At 41.2% G+C, this 17,593-nt stretch overlaps 2 protein-coding genes across 2 annotated transcripts; both read left to right on the plus strand.

Annotated features, from left to right (window-relative positions):
- The first annotated feature begins 664 nt into the window (after positions 1 to 664).
- On the plus strand, positions 665 to 11,595 carry LOC139129410 (neurogenic locus notch homolog protein 1-like). Its single transcript, XM_070695040.1, has 17 exons — positions 665 to 858; positions 1,505 to 1,777; positions 1,983 to 2,246; positions 2,959 to 3,120; positions 3,545 to 3,697; positions 3,914 to 4,093; positions 4,463 to 4,684; positions 5,358 to 5,468; positions 5,589 to 5,825; positions 6,319 to 6,606; positions 7,016 to 7,151; positions 7,523 to 7,679; positions 8,361 to 8,541; positions 8,874 to 8,996; positions 9,645 to 9,861; positions 10,430 to 10,607; positions 11,418 to 11,595. The coding sequence occupies exons 1-17, from the start codon at positions 807 to 809 to the stop codon at positions 11,466 to 11,468; spliced, it is 2,985 nt and encodes a 994-aa protein (XP_070551141.1). The 5' UTR covers positions 665 to 806; the 3' UTR covers positions 11,469 to 11,595.
- Positions 11,534 to 17,278, plus strand: LOC139130274 (multiple epidermal growth factor-like domains protein 6). Its single transcript, XM_070696028.1, has 9 exons — positions 11,534 to 11,597; positions 11,849 to 12,337; positions 12,901 to 13,056; positions 13,651 to 13,899; positions 14,393 to 14,545; positions 15,266 to 15,502; positions 15,622 to 15,962; positions 16,432 to 16,582; positions 17,073 to 17,278. Exons 1-9 carry the CDS (start codon positions 11,534 to 11,536, stop codon positions 17,276 to 17,278), a joined length of 2,046 nt encoding a protein of 681 aa, XP_070552129.1.
- Positions 17,279 to 17,593: the final 315 nt, after the last annotated feature.

Here is a 17,593-nt window from a genome sequence, read left to right on the forward strand (position 1 = left end):
AATGATAAGGCCAAAAAAAAAAGAAATGTTTCTGGTCAGGTCTTTCTTTAAAAAATGGTGCGGCGACGCGCATTTTATTTTATTTTTTTTTTTATTTTTTTTTCCCTCAAGGGAGGGAGGAGGGTCAGTTTTATAGTTTTATCAATGTAGTCACATACGCGTATATACTGTTCATGCAGTCACTGATCATTCCCCCAAAGAATTTTGTCTTTCTCTTCAGCCATTTGGTTTGGTATCAGCCACTGCCGCCGGCCACAAACAGAAAAAAAAAGGGTGACGCGCTGTTGTTCAAGTGACGCGAGCGCTGACCAGAAACATTTCTTTTTTTTGGCCTAAACTGCTGCTATCATACTTGGTAACTTTGCAAAGTTTGAAGTTGGGACTCAAAAATATCCCTTGCTCTGTCTTCTATGTGTAGACACCACAATATAGTTGAACAATCATATTTTATAATGGCTAGGTTTGCTAACATGTCATGTCAAAATTGTCGTATAATGTTTTTATTGTTTTCCCAGACCAAACTCTTGTTGTGCATTACGTTTCCTGTCAGGGCATTTGGTATTTTCAAGCATTTGCAAGGTCATCCCATATCTGTACATGCTCATTCCATTCCTGCTCCATCATTTCCACACAGGTTTGTCAGCACCATCCGGACTCTGCGATCCCGGCTTCTACTGCCCGCCGGGACAAGAGGTGGCCAACCCGCAGGAGTACCCATGCAGCATAGGTCTACACTGCCCAGAAGGGAGCCCTCTACCAAAACCCTGTGAGCCAGGCACATTCACCAACTTGACGCAGATGTCGGAATGTCTGGAGTGCCCTGCTGCTTCTACTGTGTCCCTGAAGAAGTTGTTGAAGGTGAGGGGGATATAAACAGCAGTGATATTCACCAGAATTTTAATATTATAGACATTAGATATACGTCCACAAGTTCAAGATTAATTATTGCTGATTATATTCCACTGTCTGTAGTACTTATAACCTGTTGAGTGCCAAAGTCTATTTTTGTCACCGTTATAAAATGTCATGCAGATAATTTCTTTTCAGGTCTGGACAGTTTGTTTTCAATTTCCTGAAATTTTGATGAAAAAGACTAGTCAATGAAAAGTCATGTCCCTTTGATACAAAATTATAAAAACAATGACAGAGAAACTCATGAAAATTTGTAAAAAATGTTGCACTAAAATTTAGGTTGGAAAAATTACAGCACTCAAAGGGTTAATTGTGTTGTCCCAAGGTAATGTGATATATACTGGCCCAGTCCTTTGTCTTTCAGTTTAATTAAGTAAACATACCTTTCTAAGAGACTAAGTAAAACATTTGTTGGATTTGGCTGAGCTGTTTTGACTGTGATTCGTCACAAGGTGATTGCATGTCGTATGTTCTGATTTCTGATCCGATCAAACATTTACTGAGTTTTTACTGTTTATACATCCTTGCTTTCCTTCTGCCACTGACGAAATATCCTTCAATATGCAAATATCCTTCAATTCCTTTTGTCCAGGCAACTCGTCGGCTGGTCATCGTCTGTGCCCACAGGGCCACTACTGCCCAGCGGGCACCGGGCGCAACTGGACTGCGTGCCCAGCGGGTACCTTTGGTGCCCGGCGTGGCCTCGAAATGGAGAGCGACTGCACCGACTGCCCTGGAGGGTTCTACTGTGAGGGCGTCAACCTGACAGCACCCACTGCAGAGTGTGACCCGGGGTATTATTGCGTGTCAAAGGTCAACAAACCCAACCCGACGCCCACCAATGCAAGTGTGTGTGATCTAGAAGGTAAGCTGTCACTATGGTTCAAAAATCTGTGCTTTTCATGGTACAGGTTGTGGATATTTCTTATGCAATTGCCAAAAAAGACTAAAATGTGAAGGAAATTCGAGATATCATGTTATGTGGCCATATGATAAATGTTAATCATACACAAGAAAAGTATCTCCATAGATACATATATTTGATGTGATTATATCTGCTTCTTCAACAGGTGAGCACACAGGAATAGGTGGCATATGCCCGCCGGGCTACTCCTGCCCTGGTGGCTCAGAGTGGCCCAATGGGTGTATACCAGGCACCTACCAGGACCAGGAGGGACAGGACACCTGCAAGTCCTGCCCAGAAGGGTACTACTGTGGGAGTAACTTCACCACCTACGCTGACACCATCTGCCCGTCAGGCTCCTACTGCCCTCTAGAGACGGAGTATGATATTCAGTACCCATGCCCAGAAGGCTCCTTTAACAACCTCACAGGTGAACTATTTCTTATTTTCCCCCTGATAGAAACCCTGTGAAATATAAGATTTACATGACAGCGATTTTTGCAGCAGGAAGTTGTCCTCAACCATACTTTTAAGTAGAAATTCTATGAAATGCAAGAAGATAAGCTAGTCAAGTGTATGACAATTGACAACACTGAGAAGAATTTCCTGTATGAAGTGAAAAGTGATAGTTAAAATGTATGATGTCGGAGAGTACAATTTGTGTAGACATGAACATATGCATGTTGTTGCTGTTTGTCAAATATCCTTGTATAGGTTTTTGTTTGCTTACACATGTTTTGGAAATTACACTGCTATTGCCATGGTGAGTGAGTGTTGGAGGAGTAGAGAATTTATGGAATAGAAAGGAATAAATTGTCAACCTTGAATTATCCAATATAGCAGTCATCTGTGGTACAGTGAAACCCACAGCAAGAGTATTGAAGTGGAGGTTTAACCTGTTCACCCCCCACTCCCTTTAAACAGGTCCAAAATCACCATTGACAATAAAGGGTTTGGGCCAAACCATGGTGGTGAAAGGGTAAAACCTTTTCACCACGAAATTTGGTGCAACCTTTTTACATTCAGCTGAAAAGTCTGTCCTTTGTGAATTGGTATTGAGATGAAACGGTGTGATCAGTAATGTAGCCCATATTTTACAACATCCGCAATATCTAGAATTATTCTTTTGTTTTGTCCACCAGGTGCACATGATAATACTTGGTGCGTGGATTGCACACCTGGTATGTACTGTGAGGGACAGGGTAACAGCTATCCAACAGACTACTGTGATGAAGGCTGGTTCTGTAGCGGTGGCGCCAATGAAACCCATCCCAGTGCACCATATGGAGGCTATTGTGTAGCTGGTAAGCAATTTTTACGTGGTCGATATTTTAAAATTTAATGTATATTCCATGTTTAATTTCATAGTTGAGTAAAGCTAGTTACTTGCCTAAGAACTGAAAAGATCTCTGTGTGAGATTTAATGTTTCTTCACATAAGTTTATAAATGTGAATTACCTACGGTTGTCTTTATTCTATGGTCTATGGTGGTTACAAGTTCAAAGTTTGTGTGTGTGTTTGTGTACAGGTAGCGTACTTGGAGAGAGAGAGAGAGAGAGAGAGAGAGAGAGAGAGAGAGAGAGAGAGAGAGAGAGAGAGAGAGAGAGACTTGCCGTGACTGGCTACTGCAATGGCTTGCCATCTTGCCTTCAATGCATTGTATAAACACTTCCATCAAACTGCCACCTGCTGCCAGGTACTAAACACATTCTCTCACTTACTCTACAGGTGAATACTGTCCCAGAGGTTCCTCTGCACCACTGCTGTGTGACCCTGGTCAGTACTGTGATGTGGATCGTATGGCAAGTCCTAGAGGAGACTGTTCAGCTGGCTACTACTGTATCAATGGGTCCACCACAGCTACACCTACTGGAATGGGAGGTGAGACCTCTTTACTGACAGAATTCTTTAAAAAAGACAAAACATACAATATCAGAATGACATTTTCAACTGTGTACATTGTGTGTGGAATTTTCGCACTTTCCACATGAAATGCAAAACTATGGATATACTATTCTTTTTTTTGAAAGAGAAATGTGTTAGTATTATCCTTCTTAGCTGTAGTTGCTCAGGCAGTCATCCTTTTTTCACATGCAGGTAACAAATGCAGTCCAGGCCATTATTGTGTGGAGGGTAGCAGCTATGAAGAACCCTGCCCACCGGGTACATACCAACCCAGCCAGAAGGCCAAGAACGTCACCTACTGCCTGGACTGTCTGTCTGGTAGATACTGCAACTCTAGTGGACTAGCCCAGCCTGAGGGACTCTGCTCACCAGGTGAGTTTGATTTCCAAGTATGCTGCTCACCCCCATTGTTATTTTAAAATTGTATGTTCTGTTTCTTTCCGATTGGTTCATTTTTGCTGGCTTCATAACAGTGCAATGTCAGCAGCCCCTGTCCTCAGATTTTGAAACACTGGAAGTTATCTTCCCTGAGATGTGTTCTGGATAGACCTCGATGATTTTCGAAAATCATGCAATAATCTTCAGTTCGCAGATTGATTCCATGACAGTGGCAAACAGATCACACTGGCACTTTATTCCCAATGATATCAGCTGCCCAGCTAGGCAAATGGGTTTCTCTTTCTTGAAAAAATACATGTTTGATATCACTTGACCCAATATGTTATCTTTTGTATGTTATAGGTTTCTACTGTCCACCTGCCCAGACTGTGCCGACACCAAATGATTACATCTGTCCCGTGGGACACTTCTGTATCGAGGGATCCATGGACAAGCAGCCGTGTAATTCGGGCACCTATCAGGATGAGATTGGTCAGTGGGAATGCAAGGAGTGTCCTGCTGGATTCTACTGTGACAATTCTGCCACTCCGGTTGTCAATTACACAGCGTTTGTCTGTCCTTCAGGTATGTGATACCAGTACATCTGTGTGTTGATTTCCCCCAGTATTCCAGTGTCTCCCAGTTTTAACCTTTCTTCTGCCAGATAGTATCACTTACTCATCTACCCAGTCAGTTAAAAATGGTATTGAGTCATAACCATACGTAGTTTCACGCACTTGGCTTGGTCTGTTTTGGCAACTGATTTAATTATTATGCACCTCGATAGTGAAAGACTTAAATTTTGCTGAAACTTTCCTCATAGAATATTTCAACCATTCTCCTTCAAAATCAAGAAGAAAAATCACGGGGGTCACCGTGCAAATTTTGGTACTAGAGAAACAAGTAACCCAAGATTCACCGATATTTAACCCTTTGCACCCTGACCCCTGGTACTCTATGACGTCATCGGACATTTCTGTCCGAGCCGGGTTCAAAGGGTTAAAATTCAAAATGGCCGCCATCCTTGTGTTAACTCTATGGAGAAAAAATAAACTTTACGAGATTCGAAAAACTAAGCCATGAAAAGTTTTCTTACGCCAAGAGCTTTAAAACGAACCCCCACAACGGGTAGATCATTTAAGAATTGTAAAAGTTGAGAGTCCGAATATCTGTCCCTGAGGTGCGTCTACCTTAATCATTATTTCAGTTCTTCAGCTTCTGGCTTTAGGTGTAATTTTAAGACGGTTTTCCTTTTCAGGACACTACTGTCCCAATGGAACAAGATTTGACAATGAGCATGCATGTCCCATTGGTACCTTCAATAACATCACCGGGCTTACTGCAGAGGAAGAATGCTCACCTTGTCTAGGTAAGCTATGAGTTTTGTCATATTTATATTGCTGATTATATTATACAAGTATGTTTATGGCACAAATACTGAAATCTGATAGGTCAAGAATAGCTAAGAATTGCTCTTGTTTATTCACAGGTGGGTACTATTGTGGTCAGCCAGGACTGGTCTATCCCATCACCCCGTGCAGTCCTGGCTACTACTGCCGACGCAGTGCTGAGGGCGCCGCTCCAGACCAGCTTGGTGATGCCAACATATGTCCGGTCGGTCATTACTGTCCGGAGGGTACCACAGAGCCAATCACGTGTCCAGCCGGTACATTCAGCAACGACACCGGTCTCCACAATGTAACAGAGTGTGAACCGTGCACTCCAGGTAAAAAAAAATTTGTTCTTTTCAAAATTTTTCATGTCACACTGTCACTCAAATTTCTAATCAAATAATTTATGGGTTGAGTACATCTTCATTTTCCAATATGCCCTATCCTACCATAAAATCCATCATGTTACAGTATGTGAATCCAACTATGGCTAATTATTCCTAGTGCATACTTCATGTGCACTTCAGACCTAGCAAATTTAATAACCGACAATTGTAATTTTTTTCGCTACATCAATAAGGAGCTACCATACAAATAAATGTTACAATATAAAGCTGGTAAATTTACCATGATCGAGGACATGTCACATGATTTTGTATCTGTTTTGTTTCTAAACTTCCAAAGTTACGTACACTATTTGCCTATTAAGAGTCCTGTATTACAAACATTATGTAACCAAAGTACTCTTACTTATCAAACTCTTTAGCTGTCATTATTATTACTTCTGTAGTAGAACACATCATCAAAATATTTTTATGTTATTTTCAGGTTTCTACTGTGATGCTGACGGCCTGATTGAACCAACAGCACCCTGTTCAGCAGGCTTCTACTGCCCAGCGGCATCCACCAGCTCAGAACAGATCATTTGCCCTCCGGGTAAATACTGCCCTCTACAGACCTCGGTGCCCTACAACTGCCCCAATGGTACCTTCTCCAACAACACCAGACTGGAGGCGGCCGGGGACTGCACACTCTGCAACGAGGGGTGGTACTGTCAGACTGAGGGACTCACAGAGCCTGAGGGGCTGTGTACCCCTGGATATTACTGCCCAACAGGTGAAGTAAATTAGTGTTGAAGTCCCCTGATATATGACAATTTTCTCCAGATTTCTCGTACAAGAGAGGAAGTCCTCCCTGCTTGAAAATTGGGAGGAGGGGGGGGTAGGGGGGGAGGCTGTGGTACTGATTCAGGAGATCATGTAATTTAAGTCATGCAGAGTGAGCATTTATATTGCTTACATAAGCATATTATAATGCTTGAGGTTTTAAGTTTGAGTGAGGAACTCTTGTCTGTAACAGCTTATATCAAATAACTTGTACACTAGCTTGCATAAAACCATCAAGCATTGATATTGAGATGTCCTGTTGAGTATGTTTCTGCATAATTTTTATTTTCTGTTACAATTATATCATCAAGTTTAGTTACCCAATTTTGATGCCTACCTTTTGATAACTCCAACGACAGGTTCAAACAACCCAACACCGTATGACTGCCCAATTGGTCTCCACTGTCCCGAGGGCTCCCCGGCACCATTTGCCTGCGCCAGTGGTCGCTTCACCAACAGAACTAGGCGATCCGTGTGCGAAATCTGCCCACCTGGGTAAGCAATCTGCTTGTGTCTTTCTAGTCAGCATTATGCGAATGAGAAATCCACCAACGGTTATTGCTGGTGAAATACCCATAATATGTATTGATTACTTATGATAAATATTATATATTATTGAAGAAAAAAATTTTCCAAAAGAAAACAAAAATATGAATAGAAGAAAGAATGGAACAATTTTCCTGGTGAATTCTAAATCAGTTGTCAAAAAGTACTGAAAAATAAGTTGATCATTTTATTTTCATAAAATGCAGATTTCATATTTCCATTATCATTTTGTATTATAAATATATCACTTTGCTGTCTTTGAACAGTACACCATTAGGAAAGTTTTCACTGAATAATTATAATTACTATACATTCACCAGATACTACTGTCTACCAGAGAATGAAACCCTGAGTAACCCAGACCTCAAAGCTGGCTATGATGACTGCCCCGAGGGCTACTACTGTCCACAGGGTACTGGTCTGGACTGGCAGCCATGTCCGGCAGGTACCTTCAGTGATCAAAAGACTCTATTCAAGGTAAGTTACGTGATTCAAGTACAATATTTAGCAATGATTTGCTAATATCTCTGGGTGTCTTATTTCTCTGGTTATGTTCATAATTATATTTTACTCAAAGTCACCTTGTGAAAATAAATTGTAAATCTCCATAACCAAAAAAGCATGAGTGGTGCTGTAACTGACAGTGTGTAATAATTACACTCAATCTGTAGCTTTTGATCACCAAATTTCAGTATTTGATTTTGTATTTTCTGCACTGAATACAGTGGTTCCGTCATTCTGTTTCAAATTCAAAGTTTAGCAAAATAACAGAAATTGGAATGACACAACTTTTAACTCAATGATTTTGCGGGTTAAAAAATTAAAAGTAAGTTAGAATAGAAGGGGATATGCTGGGAGCGAGCAAAGCATTTTCAGATCTGATAGTCTATGGGTTAGTAGGCAAATAAGATCACCAGTCCAGCCTCCATAGCCCAACAGTCAATGCCTTAGTGACCAGCTGAATAACTGACAAGCCTGTTTGGCTGGCAGTAGTATACTACCAGCGTGGTGGTAAAACCTACCTGTATAAGCCTGTGATCCTGGATGAGTGGATTTTCTCACCCCAGATATACATCTCCAGATATATGATAATCAATACCCTTGCTTTGCATAGTGTATATCTCAGTATGTTAATCACGTTACTTAATGTCTCCACAGATCACGCAGTGTACAGATTGCAGCGGTGGTTACTACTGCTCACAGGAATCACAGACCAATGTGACGGCAATGTGCTCGCCTGGTTACTGGTGTGACTCTGGCGTGGACAGACCCAACCCCAACACTGACGGCACAAATTCAACCTACAATGCCACATGTCCATTGCTTGGTGGACACACAGGTGAGTGTGCAATTGCTCCTAATCAAAGATGTTGTACCAAGATACAGTGAAGCAAAGAATCTGTTCACATTTGCTTGTAGAGTCTCTTGTATGCATGTAATTTAGATCAAAAACCGATTGTCATCGTGAACTTTGTCAGTAACATTTTCTCGATCCCTACATCATACAAGCACGGTGATATGACTCCACCAACAGATTGCACCAAAATAACCCGTATGTGTTTTCAGCTCTAGAGTATATGAGTATAATCACTGACCAACACTGCCATAGACGGGAAATTTGTAAAACTTCTGTGATATTTCAACTTGACAAGATCAATATTCTTTTCACAGGTGTTGGTGGTGTCTGCCCCAGAGGGTACAAGTGCCCACTGGGTACCACGTTACCTCTGGGTTGCTCACCTGGAACGTACCAAGATCAAGAGGGTTCCAGTGACTGTAGTGTGTGTCCTAAAGGTCAGTGTCACCCCTAGCAGTAATGGACTCATCCAGTCTTTTTGTTTTATTTTAGCATAACCTTTGTCTGAAGACAATACCTGTGTTCTGTCAGAGTAATTCATAATTTTACTTGAAAAACTTAAAAAAGCAGTTCAAATAATTGCAATAGTTGAGACAGGAGAAAGATCAAGCTCTTTTAACCCTTATGAGCGCCAAAGTCAATTTTTGTCTCCTTTAGAAAGTATACTCCAGTCGAAGTTTTTCAGATTTTTGTCAAAATTTTGATAACAAACTTTAGCCAATGAAATGTGATGTCCATTTGGTCCAAAATTATCAAAAAATTACAGAAAAAATGATAAAAATTGGAAAAAATGTTGCACTAAAATTTTGGTGGGAACAATTACAGCACTCAAAGGGTTAAACAAGTTGATTACCGGTATATGTCATTGGTTGTGAGGTTAGTATTTGTTCATTGTAAAAAAGTAACAGTAAAATTCTTATGATAAGTGAATGCACTTCCTAAGGTCAAATGTGTGTTCTCTTTCAAAGGTCAAAGTTCAAAGATCACACATGGAGGAAGGTCAAATTTTGCTGAAAGGTGTAACTTACTCAATATATGTCTGTCTTTCTGAGAGATTTCATTGGTGAACTATCATCCACTTGCAGGTCATTACTGCGAGGCAAATGCAACAACATATCTGGATACTCCTTGTCCAGTTGGCCACTTCTGTCCCGAGGGAACCGGACGCTCCGATGAATTCCCATGTCCGGCAGGTACTTTCAATCACCTGGAGAGCCAGACCAATGACAGTTCCTGCGTGTTGTGTACAGGTGGTATGTACTGTCAAGGCGACGGCAATGAACTACCAACAGCAAACTGCAGGTAGGGAAATAGTCAACATTTATAATAGGAATTGCAGCTTTTTATAACGATGAGCAAATCTTGTCAAATTGTGAATGAGTTGCTGCACTGTTTTTTTTCTTTTGAAAGCTATGATACTCGTAAATTCTTGACACATCACTTGCTGTGTTTAACCTGTTCACCCCTAAAGCCCTGTGAACAGGTCCACAAGCATCAATGGTAACAATTGGTTTGGGCCAAACCATGGTGGTGAAAGGGTTGAAAGTGAAAATATCAATCCCATGGAAGGGAATCTAATTGTCACACCAAATTTAAAATCTCTGAAGCCTCTACACATAACACCTGCAAGATCGTTCTTTTATGCGCATTTACTCCATTGCTTCACTATCAAATTTCAGTTTTCATCGGAAGATAAAGGTAAATCGTGTCTTTGTTACAAGAAGGAGGGAAATTTATGGAAAATTGTCAAGAGTAACTTGCCAGTGGTATTTACTTTTCAACAAGCTGATAATTTGAAAACTATGGTTGCATAAATATTTGGATCATTCACTCATGTAAAACTCACTGTAATTATGTTTCTCACCACCAGTGAGGGATGGTACTGCATAGAAGGTGCATCCAGCCCCAGGCCAACCGACCCATCCATCGGTGGTAACTGTGTTGCTGGGGAATACTGCCCCGGTATGTCAGTGTATCCGACACCGTGTGACCTGGCTATTACTGTCCCACAGCCAGACTGGCTGCTCCAACCGCACAGTGCAACCAGGGTGAGTATCAAGGGATATGCAATGCAATCTATATATGGTGCTTATAGAGCTACTACAAACGGCAACAGTAAAACTACCCATGCTCATCAACTTTAATTTGTAGTTAGCAGTCTGAAAGTTAAAAATATTGCAGTGGGTTAGACCTGGATTTTGAATGGACCACGATACTATTTCTGTACATGTTTGACATGTGGGGTTTTTGTTCCCCCATCACGTAATCTCTTGGGCGTAACGAGTCTGTGGAACAGGGCGTGTCCTTTCAATTCTGGAGTAGAACCATTTAGCCTGATTACCCCAATCACCTATGGAAAGGTCCACAATCACCATTGATAATACTGGATTTGGGCCAAACTATTGTAGTGAAAGGGTTTACTTTAGTTAGCATCAGTATTGTCTCATTCGATTAATAGGAGGGGTTGTATTGTTGGATGGATAGTGGCAGTGAATCATAATATACTGTTGGAATTCTGTATTTTTGAAATGTTTGTATTTCTCATGGCTATAAGCCTTTGCAAAGATTAAAAAAAGACGTTTGTTTCAGTCACCTAGTATTTCAAATTCAATAAATGACAGTTTCATAGCAGCTGTCAACAAGAATGAATTAGGACTCTTGGTTCAAGCATAGTTGGTGTACATACATGATGTATCTCCAATTTCACCGGCGTCTGACATCAATGATGGAGACGTCCAATCCATATAAAGTCTGATATGTATACCAAAACCATATAATGCAAATATTACAGCCAAAATGAAATTATACTTTACAAATATTCCCTTTCAACTTCTTTCTCTCACATTTGGTTATTACAGGTTATTACTGCACACTTGGCGCATCGGTTGACAGTCCGACAGACAACATAACCGGTAACATCTGCCCCACAGGGCACTACTGCCCACAGGGTTCCTCAATCCCGCAGGCTTGTCAGATGGGTTACTACCTGGACACTGAGGGCAACAGCCAGCCTTCCAACTGTAAGATTTGTACTGAAGGTAAGTCTGCCTCGTGGACACCCCTGTCTTGTACATTTGGAATCCAACAAATCTTGCTGTGGATAGATTTTGCAGAGAAGCGTTCCTAGAGTTAGGGTGTTTTCCAGTTTGTGTAGTTTGTCTTTTTCTCGTATGTGTTTATGTACGATGATCTTTTCTGCTACCTAGCTATTACCAAATATGAACAATCAGACAATGAAATTAGTATGGACAAAAAGTAAAAATATATTATCGTTCATTTCGCTTCTTAGGTAAATACTGCCCTCAGGAGGGCCTGGCTGTCCCTGCCGATGACTGTCAACAGGGCTTCTACTGCCCCGAGGGTCAAGTCACAGCCACACCGGGGAATTTCACCTGCCCCGAGGGACATTTCTGCATCACAGGGAGAGGCACTCCGGAGCCTTGTCCGTCCGGAACGTACCAGAACACTCCCGGAGAATGGACCTGCAAGGAATGCCCCGCTGGTTTCTACTGCAATGCCACTTATGGTCCGGTGGTTTTGTATGGCACCTACATCTGCCCGATGGGTTTCTACTGCCCCAACGGCACAGAGTACGCCGAGGCTTACCCGTGCCCTACTGGTACATTTAACAACCTGACTGGTATAGACCATGAGGACGACTGCACCCCGTGTACCGGTGGCATGGCCTGCGACTCCCAGGGGTTGGTCACCCCACCAGGACCCTGCTCGGCCGGCTACTTCTGTAGAGTTGGAGCAACTACCACCACACCAAGCCAAGGTATAACCAATACCTATCAAGATGTAACAATTTGCATTCATGAGATGTAAATCTCACTGACAAGTGCCTGTCATATATGTTCATTGTAATTTTCTAGTGTATTTAAAGCCAGATTTCACTCTCTCTGATATCCCTTGCACACACCATGGTTTAGATTTTGTAATTTTTTGGTCAGATTCAAATTTATGACTTACCGTTCCTACTCACCTAACGAAGAAGTCAGCAATCTATACCACATGGTTACATCTCATCCTACATTTCATCCTCTGGTTCAATAACTGAGCTAAGATTGCTATTTTGACTGCCAACTCTCCACAGATCTGGAGTTCAATAAAGCACACACTCATACATACGTACATACATACATACATACTAATATATACAATGCACACAAACTCATAGAAAGCAATGGTTGCATTGAAATCCATTGCTAAACAAGGTATCAGATATCCCTGGGATCAATTCTATCCACCAGCTGCACTATCCAGCCAGGTTAGAAATTATTTTCATTTTTTGGTTAGATCCAAATACACAATGTAACTTTCTCACCTGTAATTACCTAGGTGCTGATGCTGATATATGCCCAGCTGGCTATTACTGTCTAGAAGGCACAGACAAGCCCATAGCATGCCCTGAAGGCACGTTCAGTCCGGACGATGGACTCATGATGGTAGAGGAGTGTCTCAATTGTACAGCCGGCTACTTCTGCAATAAGACAGGTTTGTCATCAGTTACTGTTGCCAAACTTTGTCATATGTGTTGTGTTTGGATCGGTTTGAAATGTTTGTGTTACATCTAAGCTGTATTCTTGCCTCTGTTTCTTAGTATAGATTGCTTGGATTGTATGCTTACCCAGTTACATGTATTGTTTTGTGTCTTCACTCAGGCAGAGTTAGCTCTCAGGAGACATATACACTTTTTTTGAGAAAAGACTATAATTTAGGAATGACAACAAGACACATTTTGCTAGTGAATCGTTCTTTGTCTTTCAAATTTAAGCTGACAAAATAGCCAAATGGTAGAAACAGAATCACTGTAGCCATATTGGAACTAAAGAAATGTTTCTGCTTTCACACAATCAAAATAGCACTGATCAGATGCACGGTTTGAAATAGAAAACATTGATAGTCATGAGATGACAAAAGAGAGTAGGCTCATTGTTTCGAAAATCCTTTCAATTAAGTATTGGTTACTGATTGAGTTAAGATGTACATTGTCATCTGTGATTGAATTTTACAAGGATGGATTTAGAAAATTACAATATACTGATATTCCATTTGATGTGACACTTTTCGTCTATCTATTAACTGTAGCTTTGACTGCTGTGAGTGGGCCCTGCATACCTGGTTACTATTGCGTGGAAGGCTCCACCCGCCCAGACAATGCAATCTGTCCAGAGGGTCACTACTGTGGATGGGCCACCTTTGACCCCAGCCCATGCCCTAACGGGACGTTCTCCAACGACACTGGCCTGGAGACGGTTGATCAGTGCCTGCCCTGCAACCCCGGCTACTACTGTGAGGGGCTTGGCAATGTTGTGCCAACAGCTGAATGTGATCCAGGTATGTAATATTGAAAAATAGGTTGACAAACTGTCGGTGTTTTTATTTTTCAAGGTCTTACCCTTGTATGTCACAAAATACACACTTTTGGCATAATTTTGTTTTGCAGTATGTACACCAAGGAAAATTTTCGAAAATTGTAAAACTTACGACACCTTTTCAACCACATTAATGATATCAAACTTGTCATAATCAACACTGTCCCTTCCTCTGTTGTCAATATAGGATACAGTAACTGTATGAGCATAAAGCTAAAATGAAGTTATTAGTGTTTTTAGTTGTTTTCACATTGTAAATAAAACAAAGTCAGACAAGATAGAAAGACATCAGAAATACATACAGCCATACGATTGAAAGCTACTTCAAAAAAGCTTTCACAGTTGAAGTATTTTAACGTTTTTATTACAGACAACAAGTTCTTGTCCGTCGAAGTGCCGTACCTTTGCAGAAATGTACATAATAAATCTTTGGTCTCTCATTCCTGTTGTAACAGGTTACTATTGCCCCAGCAGTGCTAATGTAGCCAAGTTCATCATATGCCCAGCAGGTAAGCACTGCCCTCAAGGCAGCGCTGCACCACAGGACTGTCTGCCTGGTACTTACTCCAACTATGAGGGCGCTGCAGAGTGCACACCCTGTCCTGAAGGTAAGAAGTTTATTTCAATGAAAATGCTGCACCTTTCTACAGTTGTAAACCCTTGTGTTAATAATAATGTAATTATCTTTCTGGCCTACATTGACATTGCGTTAACCCTTTGAGCGCCAAAGTCAATTTTTGTCACCTTAGAAAATAGACTCCAGTCAATTTTTTCAGATTTTTGTCAAAATTTTGATAACAAACTGAAGTCAATGAAATGATATGTCCATTTGGTCCAAAATGATAAAAAATTACAGAAAAATTTAAATCAATCGGTAAAATTGTTGCATTAAAATTTTGGTGGGAACAATTACAGCACTCAAAGGGTTAAATGTTTAAGATAAGTAAGTTTCCTGGATTGGACACATTTGACTATTCCTTTGCAAGCCATCACTTTGGTAAAAGAAAAGATATTCTATAAGCAAAAACAGTTCATGAACCATTCAGCTAAGAACTAGTACGGTACAATGATAGTCAGTGGGATAACCCAGCCAGTATAGCTTCAACAGCTTTCCATAGTCTCTTAAAGAAAGCCCTTGATTTGTGTGCCTTAGTAAAACCAGCAAAAAGTCATGAGTTAGTCATTGCTGTCGCGATGACACACTACTTTGAAAATAATGACTTTGTTTGCCATCATTGTTCCCTAACACTGCCAAAACTGTTCAAATGCGAGGAAAAATGTCATGTTAAGAGGCTGCATAGTTAATGAGCACAATTATTGTTTTATAGGCTACTACTGCATACCAGAGTTGGTGGTTGAGGGCGATGCATCGACCAGCTACACACCATGTCCACAGGGTTTCTTCTGTCCAAATGGCACTGGTCTAGACTGGCAGTCCTGTCCTGCAGGCACCTATGGGGCAGCTACCAAACTCACCAAGGCCGAAGACTGCACTCCGTGCGACGGTGGCAAGTTCTGCCAAGGGGTGAACCTGACCGAGCCCTCGGGGAGCTGCTGGCTGGCTGGTATTGCATCTCTGGAGCTGACAAACCCAACCCGACAATGCTTAATGAGGATCAGTGCCCAGTGGACACCGTGCATCCAATACTGGGGCATATCTGCCCACTGGGTCACTATTGCCCAGGGGATACAGCCTACCCACTGGGTTGCAACCCGGGATACTACAATGACCTTCCGAAGCAGGCCAGCTGCAAGGACTGTCCGGAGGGCTACTACTGCTACTCCAACACCACTGACTACCAACCCAACGAGTGCCCGCCAGGTTTCTACTGCATGCAAAACACGCCCGATCCATTTGCGTATGCCTGCCCACCGGGGACCTTCAACAGTTACAGCACTCAAAAGAATGACTCAGCCTGTGTTCCCTGCACACCGGGCTACTACTGTGAAGGGTTCAACAATTCTGCACCCACTGGACCCTGTGATGAAGGTTACTACTGCTCAGGTGGAGCCTATGATAACCCAGTAAGTGTCTAGCTATGGGCAATATGTTTGATGCAAACCTATTGAGTGTCAGCCAAGTTGGTGTCAGCCTGTTGATTTTCAGTAGTGTTCGTCTTCCCTTTCAGGAGTAGCAGTGTTATGCATTAAGGTAGTATACACCTCAAAGAAAAAGACTGAAAACTTTTTAAACTTGCCTTATGAAAGTTTGAACCATTCTCTTATCAAATCAAGAATAAAAATCGGGCGATAACCATGCAAAGTTTTGTACTAGAGAAATCAATTACTTAACATTTACCGATATTCGTTCCTGTGTTAGCTTTATGACAATTTTTCTTACTCCAAGAGCTTTAAAATGAGCCCTCTCAAGTTGTAGATCAGAAAAGAATTGAAAAAATTGAGATTCTGAATATCTGTCCCAGAGGCGCATTCAACCTTTTTCAGTTTTCATATTGATTAACACAGTAAATGGACCATGTTTTTTCTTTTAAAGCCCTCAGCAAATGGTGGAGAGTGCCAAGCCAGTAACTTCTGTCCTGAGGCATCTCCAGCAGAGGTACCATGCACTGCTGGCTATTACTGTGGCTCCAATGGCTTGGCTAACGTCACTGGACCCTGTGACCCAGGTTTCTACTGTCCTGAAGGTAGGTGCTCTTTTTGCTTTGAACACTTGATGGAGAACACTAATTAAGTTCTAATATGTTGCATGTGGTAGTTATTGACAGGTAGGTTAAGTGAATAAAAATTGTACTAGTTATAAGAATATTTGTATGATTGTTATCCTTATGGTTCTTTGATCGTTTACGTTTGTGCTTACTAATTCTCAAACTTGGTAAAATTACTTACTTTTCACTTTCATGGTTTTGCTGAATACAAAATAATTAATTTTTGCCCATAGAGATAACAACGTCTGTAGGGGTCATTTTGAATGACATATTATTGCATATGAATTTGGTAGTGAACCATGATTTGATCTTTCTGTTTGAAAAGGGGTGGCTAGGATTTCACCAAGGAAAGTAAGATTGAATGTTTAAAGCTAAAATTTAGGCACCTGGTACCTGATTTAATAGTTTCCTAATGGAAAAAGAATGCTTAGAATCATTAGAGAATGTTTTGTACATTTCTCTCCCACAGGTTCTGATGATGCAGATGAAGAGGACTGCCCAGTTGGTCATTACTGCCCGCTGGGAAGTGACCTACCCACACCGTGTAGCAATGGTACTTACAACCCAACCACTAAGAAGGATGCGTTTGATGACTGTCTGCCGTGTGACGGAGGAAGCTACTGTAATGAAGTGGGAGCTGATGCAATCACTGGACAGTGCTCTGAAGGTAACTAACGTATTGTGGCCTTTAATTTTTGTAATTTCTCTTTTTATTGTTGGAAGTATTGTTGGTTTTGGCTGCGATGTCTCTGCAAGGTGGCTGAAGATGACGACTGATATACCTTTTGTAATTTGAATCTGATCATGAATTGACTGGATTTTATGTGAATGTTCAAAGGTGAGTTAAGTATACAAGATGAAAACAATAATTGTTTGCGTTCTTATGTTAACATACATTACACCTGATAAAGCTATGACAACAAGAAAACTATAGTGCTTAGAATATTATTGCTCTGACAGTAGTCATACTGTTTGAAGGATGACATGAAA

Source organism: Ptychodera flava, chromosome 3 (genome assembly GCF_041260155.1).
Source record: "Ptychodera flava strain L36383 chromosome 3, AS_Pfla_20210202, whole genome shotgun sequence".
Taxonomy (NCBI): Eukaryota; Metazoa; Hemichordata; class Enteropneusta; family Ptychoderidae; genus Ptychodera; species Ptychodera flava.